This window comes from Solenopsis invicta, chromosome 3 (assembly GCF_016802725.1).
Source record: "Solenopsis invicta isolate M01_SB chromosome 3, UNIL_Sinv_3.0, whole genome shotgun sequence".
Lineage (NCBI taxonomy): Eukaryota > Metazoa > Arthropoda > Insecta > Hymenoptera > Formicidae > Solenopsis > Solenopsis invicta.
This window is the reverse complement of record NC_052666.1, coordinates 17,492,776-17,504,722: the sequence shown is the minus strand read 5'-3', so window position 1 is coordinate 17,504,722 and position 11,947 is coordinate 17,492,776. Positions and strand designations below refer to the sequence as shown.

Genomic DNA, 11,947 nt, shown 5'->3' with positions numbered 1-11,947 from the left:
GCACTATTCCTTTTCATATGTAAATTAATTTTGTTAGTTTTTCTTCTTGTTAGTTGCTCGTAAATGTGCATCGAGATGTCTCGACGGCAGCATTTTATCTTCCCGGATTCGATCGATTGAAGCACAGTAATCGCAACAATTTCCTTCCGGCGTAAGAAACCTGTCACGAGATTCTAGATTTTAGATCTTTCCCACAGATATACGCGTGTGGGAAACATGCAATAAAATATTATAATAAAACAAAGACGACAAGCGCGATAATCAAAAGATATTTGAAAATCAAAGATGCATTTACAATATTTTCAATTTTTTGTTGTACCAATATTTTATAGTATATGCAGTGGCGTGCAAAAGTTTCCGGCCAGTGACATTTTGTACTCTAATTTATTAAAAAACAGCCTAATAAAATTTTCATAATTATCATTGTTTTACTATATTATTTCGTTACCTATATCTTATACTCATACCTGATAATTATGAAAATTTTATTAGGCTGTTTTTTAATAAATTACAGTACAAAACGTCACTGGCCGGAAACTTTTGCACGCCACTGTATATTTTATATATATGTATGTATCTATAGTAAATTTATAATATGTATAAAAATGTAAAACGCCGCAACGCATGCAGCAGACGGGAATGTAAGCGGAAAAATAATACATTCCACTTGTTATTCAACTTTGAAACAAACAAGACACATCAGCTTATTTCATCACTTCTGAAGAATTCTCGTGAAGCTGTTTAAAGCTCCCTTGTCGTTATTCTGTTGCAAGAATGCAATTTCATTTAAAACAAATGTGAGACTTATTTCTTCGCGTGATGCAAGTTAGCGACATAAACTACTTTGCATGTCGACGCGGAATACCGACGCGTGGGACGAATAAAGCAACGTATCGCATCGGTCTTGAAAATCTTATATAACCATGAGAATTTGAGTATTCGAGTTGCATCATATTTAATGTGCTTCAACGTAATTTGCAAGATACCGAGTCACTTACATGCCTGGATTCCTCCTAACCAGCTCGATCTTTACGAAAACAATAAAGAGGCTATTCTTCAAGCACTAAATTTAAATATTTCATGACTCGAAATATAAAATGTATTATAATTCAAATTCATTGTATATTATAAATTCAATTTAACTTAATCTTTTTTTTATGTGATAATCGTGATAAACGTAAAGGAAATTTCCAGAATTATATGAAAAGAGATTTAAAAAATCTCCGATCGAAACTAATCAAAGTCGTTAGATACACGTTAGATTAATCGATAAGATTAATTTCCATCACATGACTGTAATTGCTTAACTGGTGATTGTGGGATCTTCGGAGATGATGCCTCTAATCACGCTTTCCGAAGAGTGTGCGCAGCAATGACGAATCATGCAGTACCCTAAAATGGTTTTATTAACTCTTAACTTTACACGTGTTTCTTTGTCAGTATACTAGTCTCAGAGAGATATCTGTGTATGTATATCATTAATTCGACATAATTTTTTTCCACTTATTATCCGACGAGCCGTTATCGTTACATGGTCCCGAGATGATCGCGTACACGATCAGTCTCGGCTCGCGAGCTCGCTCCAAGTATATCGTATTTTCGCGTATTTTGGTTCTTCCGTTTCCTCTCCCACGAGATATGTCACTTAATGAAAAATTTAGAGGGTAAATATCGATGGCTTCATTATCCAACGGAGGACCGCGTTCGTACGAAAGATGTTTCGGCCTCGCATTTCGCGAATGTATATCAACGCAAATGTTTTCCGATATATGTATGTATATATATATATATGTATATCTCGAAGAGCTTTCACAGCGAATAAAAATAATCTGAAAATTCCCGTCGATATGATACTTTTAGGTGTATATTATGTATATAATATACAATTACGTTATTTCATTTCGAGTGACGCTTTAAAATATATCCACCTTTACGTAGATATTTATCTTTCTCTCCATACAAGAGAATTAAATTGCATATTGTCTAAAGCATAATTCGAAAGGAGATAACATAAATGCGTGTATATGCATATAGCTGTATATGTATACGACACGTTCGTATAAGCGATGCGAGATAGCTTATTTTCTCTCTCTCTCTCTCTCTCTCTCTCTCTTTCCGTAATGGAACTTTTTCACGTCGTGCCCGCCCCACGTTAGCCCGATTTTCTCTCAGAAAGCGGCCGAAAGTCACAATCGTAATTAGCCTTACGCAATTCGTCGTCCCTACTTCTTTTATACACGCAGTTATAAAATACTTTCGATCCATTCTTACACAGGCCAGAAAAGTCGCCGCAAGCGAGTATGCTATTTGTGAAGTTTCATCCCTTTCTCCTCGGAGAGCTCCCTCACGTTGTCCGTATTTTATAAATATCGTACATGTCTATTTATACATTACCATCATTTTCACAGTAACGCAGGTTGCAGCGCTTAGGGGATACGCAATGACAGAGCAATGATATGATTAGAAGCGTGATATGGACTTGTGCTTGTTTACCGCAGGTCACAAACGGAATAGGATGCCGCTTCCGCCTGTGACGCATCGCAAACCCTTGATTTACCGAGATTTACTCTCGAATACTGCACCGCTTACGTTTACTTTTCCATCGTCAGCACTTTAACTTTGTGAGAATCTCGCCTGAAACGATAAACAGGACTCCAGCGTAGTCCGTAGCAAATGCAAATTTTGATTTAGCAAAGATTGACGCGCGAACGTCGAGTTTTACTATATCTTTCCGCGCTCCCACACACACAAGATTTATTATTTAATCTCCCAACAAGGATCGCGCACAAAGGAACACATTACAATCGTAAAGATAATCCTATTTCGCGACAGCGTGGATTGCGTTGCATTCAGGTCTTAGCGTAAAATTTATATAACACAGAAGATCTTTATTCGTACATTATATAAAAATAATAAGAAAACATACTTACACATATTGATTCGCGATACGAAAGCAATCGCATACGGACGACAATCGCAATCTTTCCTATTTCTTTCACATAGAATTCTGCGATAAACAAGGACGCCGGCGATGAAAAGGGTATATCCGTGGAGGAAAGTCTCTTTGACACGCGACCGCGGCCGATTCCTCTTGTCGTTCGCGAGCGCGAAGGCGGGCGAGACCGCGCGTTTAATTATACAAGCGAGAAAGCACGCGCCTTCGTCGGGATTACAGAGATAAAAATCCGGCCAGTTTTGATACGTCCGCGCGCGAAGGAAGCCAAGAATCTTTGCGCGAGTCGCGTATCACGTGGCTTCCCTTGCTATGCACTTAAATCCTCTACGTTATACAAAGACACGAATTAATTAGTCGTAATATTATATCATGATTCTTATAGCTTGCACATACGAAACATTCTCATTATTATCTCACATACGTATTAATCATCAGCATTCACACCAGTAGTATAGGCGCGCCCGCGAGTTTATCGCTCCGTACGCCGTCCCAACGACGAACGGCGAACGGAGCCGCTCAAAGTTCGGGACGCATATGAAATTTCTTTTTTTTTTTTTTTTTTATTCGTTTCTCGTATTTCCTTTTCAAAAATATCAGGAAACTATCGAGGTATCGAAGAAACGGCGTACGTACCCCGTACCATACCCCGCACTCTTTCGCCGCGCTAAACGATGAGATGGTGCGTGCACGTGTATGTGTCTGTGTACGTATGTATCATGTGCGCGTAGTGCGTTTCGCACGGCACGGTTAAAAAATTACAAAAATCATTGTAAAGAAATGCGCCCTAAAGAGTGCGAGCCACGTTTCTTAGTTTTTTTTCGTAGTTTTACAAATATACGTCCTTATTACCTTACCTCTTCGTCCTCTTTTAATTAATTATTTTTTGGCTTGGTAACTATGTAAAAGTCTAAATTAAATAGTCCCGTCGCTGTGTAATGTGCGCATCAGTGTTTTCTCTTTTATTTTTATTCTGAGTTAAGCCTTCGACGCTAACTCTTTCATACGCATTCGTGAACAATTCGCGGGTCTGAAATACATAATAAAAAAAAAAAGATTATTGCGGCTGTTAAGTTATAAAAATTGCGAAGCGTCGGATTGTGCGTGAAACAGAACAGTGGGTCTTCTTCGTAGCAAAAAAATAAATGCTAATAACTTGATTGGTCTGGCAGTATTTTAAATTACACTGTCCCCAAATAACTGCAGACTGACGTCTATCGAACGGCAAATAGGTATTAATATACATATTTATATATATTTATATTTGTATATATTACCTATCATTAGTTTCCTTATCTTAGATAAGTTATCTGCATGGCCTACTGTGCCAATGGAAGCATTTGCTGTCACTTTGCAATGGCGCATTGCATGTAATCGTTCCTTTAAATGTCTCAAAAAACGTTTCAATTCTCTCTGATATTTTCTCCTTAACTAATAGTGATCGCCAAGCGAGCTAGTTTACCCCGTTCAAACGCGTGGCGTTTAATTTCGTTTCATATCTCGCCACGAATTATCCTAAATAAAGGGTTCAAAAAAGAAACTGGATTATACATAATTTTATGTAAATATATATAATAGATAATATTATATTTAATATATAACATTATATATTAAATATAATAATATAAGTACATATGTATATATATATATGTGTATATATCTCAAAACTTTCTCGCTTGGCGATATTCATTTGTCGTTCTGGCAGTGTTATACGTTGTAGGTGCGTAATATAATGTATTTCGTTAAGTCCGTCGTTCTTGATACCTGGAGACTCTCTGTAAACAGTAATTGCGATAAAATCCGTAGAACCCCATATTAATTATACGCGCTGTTATTCACAGTCGGATACCCTTATTGCTTAATAAATGGCACTGATTATTGAAATATTTATGAATATCGTTGATGTTTCGAATGCTACAGGGTCGAATAAAGTAGGTTTATTCCCTATCTCCTGTCTCGGCTCTAAACTAAATTCGCATATCGAGTTCGGAGCAGTGAATTCTTCCTTCCCTACAATTGAATTCTTTACGAAAGGCAACACGTGATTTGTATTCCCATACTTCCTAGAAAATCTTTCCTTTTTTTTTCTTTCGCGTGAAATAAATGATTGAGAAAGAGAGTGTACGTCGACCGAACATCGACTAAGGAATATCTTTATTTTTTTTTTCTTTTCGTTAAATCGATGGTGAGACGTGCCGTTGTTGATACATATATAAAATAAGTAAAAACGCGCGCGGATTCGGAGAATGTTCTCGCGAAAGGATCTTCCATTCACGCCTCGTAAAGCACTATATTGTCTCATGCCGGGTGAATGGAAAAGGGCTTTCGTTCAAACATCGCTATAAACGTTCAGAGTCCCACGATCGTCGTCATTGTCATCGCCAATTCGAGATTGCTTTATATAATTAATTTGGTTTTGCTTGTGTATCGGCGAGTCTCCGAGCATTGCTAGCATATATTTACGCGTAGGCGAGTGTACCGTATTTTGTTAGGGAGGCACATAAGGGGGCGGTTTCCTGTACGTCGGAGTGGGTTTGGGACGATTTTGCCGATTGGTGTCGCGATTCGTGGCAAACGGCGGTGGTGGTTGATACGGTTCCTCGGAATTCTCCTTCGGCAACATCGGCACATCAGCGCCGTCTTCGGTTTTTTGATATTCGGGCGGTGGTAGAGGTGGCTTTTCCTCTTTCAGAATAACGGGTGACTTATTGCCTGAAATCACGCAATGTGTCAGTGAGATGCACTGATATATATATCACCAAACTAATATATCTTTATTAAATGGGAAATAATCGTTACCAGGATCCGGCTTCTCGTCTAGCTCGTCTTGGAAAATCACGGGAATTCCCTTGCTCCGGAAACTCTGCCGTTCGTCATCTTGTTCGCTGACGCTCATCTTTCCACTACGTCTTCGCTTGTGTAGCACGCATGCAATTATTCCTGCCAGGATTAACATAGCGGCGATAATAATCGCCGGCAGAACAAAAGTAAGAAGATAATCGTCATGGAATGCTCCGACGGATGTTGAATCGTCCACCGGTGGTACGTGGCTGTCTGGCGAATGAACGCCCGTTAATTCACCGAGACAGATCCCCATCGGAATTACTGTGATCTGCTGCACTGGGAATTTCTGACCCATCACATCTAATACCTCGTCTGTCACGGAACGCCGGTCATTATCGTTTTTCACGAGTACGGATCGTAGCCTATTGACTTCCTCATGAGCGCAATACGATGTAGGTAGAGTTCTGTTGTGCCACGTGATGACGGTACTACCGTTCGAGATATTGTGCAGCAAGATAGCACTTGTGTCCCTGTCTCCGTAAAGATCGCGTAGTTTCTCGATAAAATTACGCTTCTGAAGCGCGGAATATGCGAAAGAATCGTAAGGAATATCCAACGTCATCGAGAATTCCACTGTGTGCGCCATAGGAGGTGCTGCATGAACAACAACGACCAATCCATCCGTAGCGCTTGCACCTAGAGAATTCATTTTTAATTGACCAATTATTATGAATGTTTTTTTCTTTTAGAAAAAAATAGAATACACGTTCTTTTACCTTCTTTATCGGTGACAACCAATTGATATTCCTTGCGACCAATATGGGAACTCATTGGCACGCCATAAAATTCTTGATTCTTGCTGTCAAATTGCAGCCAATCATGAAGTGGAATAGGTCTTCGGTCGATGGTTAGAAGTGACATCTTCATGTTTCGTGACGATCCATCTTCGGCGTCGAAAAATGTATCCTGTAAAAATAACATAGAATTAATCACAGAATAATTATTCACATGATTGACTTTAATAAAAATAATAGGAATTGATGAAATACATACTTCTGGCACTTTAAATACGAGCAATTGGCCGACTGTCGCATTAACATGATCGACTTGGTTCCTCGGTACCGGCGGGAAATTAACTTTTGGTTCCTCGGTAGAGACTTTCGGTACCTCGGGACGATTCATATCCTCACATTGCCCAATACCTTGATACTCGACACGCTTTACCCTGATTTCGGGAGCGAGAACTGATCTTAGATCGTACGACGGATCTCTGTCACCGTTAACGAGTACCTGATAATGCACACACATCATTTTTAAAACCTGTATAATTTGTTTTATAAAATATAGAGATGACATAACAATTACTTACGCGCCATAATCTATTTATATGTTCTCTCGGACAATCGCTGCTTCTTGGAAGACTGTCGTTAGTCCATGTGAAAATGGCTTGATCACGTTCAGTGTCGATAATAATGGAACGAACTGTGATATACTGGATGTCGCTGTCTCCGTACAGCTCAGCTAAGCTTTGGATAACCTATATTCAAAAGACAATTAGAAATCAAGAATGAGAAACAAAGAACGATTATTAATACGTACCTTAAGTTCCCAGTCAACATCTGTTGGGAATTCGTTCCGTTTCTCGAGTCTCAAATAAATACTGAATTCATGATTAACACTACGACTAAGCTTGTGCTGCTGAACATGAATATCAAGACTATCAGTGACGTTGGCACCGTTTGCATCCGTGGCAACCAGTTCATAATTCCAGGTAGATATATCATTTTCGAGAGGCCTGTTAAAAAAGAGTTTGTTGATTAAAATGTGTCTCAGAGATATAATAAAAATAAATATGAGAGACGTTGCATAAACTTACAATCCGTAGACTTCCTGATTATGTTGATTGAACTGAAGCCAGTGAGTTGTCTTGAGCGGTGCGCCTTGCCAGTACAAGCTCAACTTCAAGTTCCTCGTATTGCCATCTTCGAGATCGGCGAAGGTGTCAGCCGGTATAACATAACTCAACGGCTTGCCGGCGGTCACCGGTATTTTCTTTAATCTCTTATCGCGAGTCGGTAGGGAGTTGGATTGGCCATTCTCGATACTCTCTGTAGTTCGAGCTGTCGTTGTCGTGGTGGTTGTAGGTACCGCGGTAGTGGTAGTAGTTGTAGTCGTAGTCGTAGTTGTAGTCGTGGTAGTGGACGGTGTCGTGCTCGACGTCGTTGTGCGAAGATCCGACGTTGACACAGTCATTGTCGTGGTCGTGTCATTCGCTACAATTATAGGCGCGATAGTAGAGGCGGTAACATTCGTTACAACTGTAGATGAAGGAGTGGTGATATTAACGATGTCCGCGATGATAACCGACGTTGGTACATTAGTCGGTTCTCTCATGGAAGTCGTACTTTGTTCCGGCTAGACGAGAAAAGATGCATCAAAATGAATCGCTGCATTGAAAAGAGTGGAATGATATAATAGAGAGTTTCATATAATAGAGAATTTGTGTAATAACGTTTTTTATACTGCTATTAACGCGATTAATCGTTAATAACGGATGATGATTTTGATCAGGACGATAACAACTCTTGTCTTAGCAAAGCAACAAATCGGCACGATATAGCGCATGAGGAAGTTGGTGTATAGCGGCGTGACTATTATACAAATGAGAGAAGCACTAAAGCACGTAAGCATTACCTCTTCCATCGTGACATTAGTAATACCGACGATCTCCGTCTCGACTTTGTCGGAGACACTAATCTGGGTGGCCGATGTGCTAAAAGGCGGCAGAGTGGTTACGGGAAGAGGAGTCGTGGTGATTTCTGAAGGAATGGTTGGTAAAACGGTAATGGGTTCAACGGGTTCCACGGGTCTCGTTCTCTCCGAGAACGTAGCCGACTCCTCGTCCGTGGTCTCCGAACGTGGAGACTCTACCGTTGGAGCTACAGCGGTGGAGATACTAGCTGTCGCTGTTATATCGGCCGATGTGACGGTCGTTGTGGTGCTACTAGGAGAAGTTACGGTCGTTGGCGCGGCTTGGGTAGTAGTTGTAGTTGTCGACGTGGTGGTGGAGGTGGTAGTTGTAGTTGTTGATGGTGATGTGGTAGGTTCAGTGGTTCTTGTCTGCGAAATCGTTAGTAGATGCGATGTATGGCACGAAGAACGAGTTGTTAGTTACGTTTGAAAGGATGAAGAAGTTGTACTAGTACAGTATCAAGATTTCGTTTCGCGATTTTCGCGACGCAATCTGTACAGCGCACTAAAATTCTAAAGAACGCACTTATGCACGGACGGAGTATACAGTTTGCGAAAACGAATAGAGGCCAGAGCGTTAAAATATACAATACCCAGTAGCTATTCTAAACTTTCTAAGCGTAACGATTCCACCGCAAGCGGTATGGCAAATGGCGAATGTGTGGAGAGCAGAGACATAGGAATTCTTTACGAAAACCGTAGTAGAGCCATCCCGAGTAAAACGTTGACCAAAGGAAATCAGTCGCCGTCATGTTTGATTCACTAAGGCACTTACCGCGGTCGTGGTTTTATTTTCCAATTCACTTTGACTCATTCTCGGTATTATGTCTTCTTCGTCGATGTCTTCGCCCTGAAATGAACAACAATGTATAGATAAGGAATATTTGATCGGTGCGATTATCTCTAAATTATATCAAACGATTCTCGTTAAAAATAGCCGCGCTTTTGACATCCAATTTGACACCTTACCTTCGAATCGATCGTCTCCTCGCCATGATGATGCCTGTGTGGGTGTTTTAAATCAGGTATGAGAGTCGGCGGTATTCGAGAGTCCTCGTTATCTTCTTCCTCTTCTTCCTCGTCATAATCGCCATCATAATCGTCATCGTAACCCCCATAATCATCCGAATCGCCATAGTCGCCGGAGCCAGCTTCACGTCTGTTTCTCAGGAAGGGATTCAAGTCCGTCCTGACGCGCCACGAAATCACGGGAAGCTGTAGAACTTCCGCCAGAGTACCGTCCTTCGCTTGCTCACGTAATTGTTTCACCAACTCTGTTTGATGCTTCCACAAGTGACCGTCGCAGCCAACCTATGAACGCGCATAGATATATCCGATTTTTTTCTTATTCTGCGAGGTTTAAAAAAAAACTAATGAAAAAAAAAAGTAAAATATTGCAATTATATTTTTGTACTTGCATTAAGTAATTGAAAAATTTTTAATGAGTTATTAATGAGTTATTTCGAATCTTACCTGCCACTGGATAGTAGTCAGATGATTCTCTTTGTTTTTGTGATGCCTAACGTTTCCGGGTCCGGTAAAAATAACGGAGGAATCCTGGGCGGTGGCATCCTTAATGCTTTGAGAATGCATAGAGAATGCACTCTGAAGAACATGGAAAGATGAAAATTGTATAATAGATTTAAAAAAAAAAGGAGAGAAACTCAATAGAGTAATGAGTTGCAGCAATTCTTTTATCGCTTTCCTTATAATGGACACGATTATTTTTTTCAATTCTCTAAAACATGAATCGGGTTGTTTCCAAGGAACGGGCGATTCAGCGATTAATTTCAAATGGCAGGAATCAATACCGTGTGCATTCCCAGAAATCCCGCGAGGTTTTCAATGGCGTTCACCCTGATGGTAGGCGACAGCTGGTCCATCCGCGCGTCCAGCAGAAGTGCGAGGATCGTCTGGTCCTCTCCGTCGTCGCAATGCGTCTGCAATTAGGATCACGCTATTTCACGTCGGTCGCCGACTTTTCCGTTTACGCCTACCAGCACGCGAAATTTCAACGATTGAGGTCGCCGACCAAACGGCGATATGTGCAACTTGCGCAAGGAGACGCGCGTTACGCGCACAGCAACATCAATTGACGTCAATCAGTTAACGTCCACGAGAGTAATTTCTTTACGACATTTAAACGCAACGTTGACGATGCGATTGGCAAGGGGCGCGACGGCCCGGCCGTTCCTCGACGGATTTGTCTCGCGCTTGGGGTCCCACGATATAAATTCATCAAACGCGGATTTTATTGCGCGCGCGACTAAATTATTGGGCTGAAAAATACACAGCATCCGAAAAATAGATACCTTTTTCGCTCATGCTTCACTCGCTAGAGACAATTTCTCAAATGTTATTTTTATTTTGCTCTTTATCAGCATGGCGCGAACGACGCAGAAACGTTTTTCGCTGACAATTTAAACGTGGAACGTTCACCAAACGCTTACCCGTTCGTCTATGTCCTTCTATCCTTAGCTCTATTAATCATTAGTGAATGAAAAGCACGTATATAAGCGGGGACCTGTTGTCCGACTTGGATAAGAAACTTGAAACGCTGCCAGCAGCGGTACACACGGTTTTCGCAGCTAACGATCCACGCCGGTTCGTTGTTCGCGCTTTTGTTTCGTCGAATTATAACGTATATCGATGTAACTCACCTTGCCGTCCTTATGCTTGAGCTCCTCCACCTTCTCGGTTATAACTTGCACGACGAATTGATCCTTGGCGGTGTCGCGGTGCTTGCCGACAGCCGTGACAGTCAGGTGATAATTGCCCATATCCTTCTTCGACGGCACGCCGAGGAGAGTGGAAGCGGCGTCGTCCCAGTGCAGCCACCGCGGAAAACGATCACGATTCGCGGTCTCGTGAACCTAATGCATTTTCAGCACGTGTAAAAATCATATTCAACTGCTGCACCTCTAATAATTTCTCTCGAAAGGATAATTGTTCGCGCCGTCTTTTTACGCGATATCGTGGAGTATCGTGCGAACATTTGAATGAACTTCGCACGAACGAAACGAGCGTGTCCCGTTGCTCGAATAATTTCGAGGACAAAGGGAAGACTAGGGCCATTCAAGCTAAGAAGGATTTCCGGCCGTGAGATTCGCCGGGAGACGGCGGGGAACAAATTGAATCGCAAATATGGATTCAACGAGAGACGACAGGGACTCGAGAGGGAAGAAAATGACAGATGTGAGGACAAGCAAATCAATAGCGTTCAAGTAGCGGCGGGGCATCGCTGATACTTGACGGCGCTACGAGGTTCGATAAATACGAAAGAAGGATGCTCTCGAGTAGTCTAAATCCGGCGCTGCTTTTATCTTCAGCGAACATTGGGTTGCGAGAGTATACGAGGTGTACTTAAACAAGACCTTTTTCCCCCTGTCCCTCGCACGACCTTTCAATGAGCTACAGACGCTCGCGTGTAATTCGCTAAATATAAACAATTCGGGAAAA

The 11,947-nt window shown here is 41.3% G+C and overlaps 1 protein-coding gene across 3 annotated transcripts in view; it reads right to left on the bottom strand.

Annotated features, from left to right (window-relative positions):
• Positions 1–1,388: 1,388 nt before the first annotated feature.
• LOC105202786 (dystroglycan) overlaps positions 1,389–11,947 on the bottom strand; it is a 68,867-nt gene continuing 58,308 nt past the window's right edge. The window contains exons 3-15 of one of the 3 annotated variants that reach the window (XM_011171461.3): positions 11,149–11,361; positions 10,300–10,428; positions 9,962–10,093; positions 9,458–9,799; positions 9,264–9,338; positions 8,432–8,857; positions 7,614–8,152; positions 7,337–7,532; positions 7,107–7,274; positions 6,791–7,027; positions 6,514–6,703; positions 5,753–6,433; positions 1,389–5,665 (exon numbers count right to left, since the gene is read on the bottom strand). In XM_011171461.3, the coding sequence (XP_011169763.2) occupies positions 5,442–5,665; positions 5,753–6,433; positions 6,514–6,703; positions 6,791–7,027; positions 7,107–7,274; positions 7,337–7,532; positions 7,614–8,152; positions 8,432–8,857; positions 9,264–9,338; positions 9,458–9,799; positions 9,962–10,093; positions 10,300–10,428; positions 11,149–11,361 (3,552 nt within the window). In that variant the 3' untranslated portion in view covers positions 1,389–5,441. The remainder of the gene's footprint in view (positions 5,666–5,752; positions 6,434–6,513; positions 6,704–6,790; positions 7,028–7,106; positions 7,275–7,336; positions 7,533–7,613; positions 8,153–8,431; positions 8,858–9,263; positions 9,339–9,457; positions 9,800–9,961; positions 10,094–10,299; positions 10,429–11,148; positions 11,362–11,947) is intronic. The other 2 variants (XM_011171462.3, XM_011171463.3) reach the window with 2 other exon arrangements.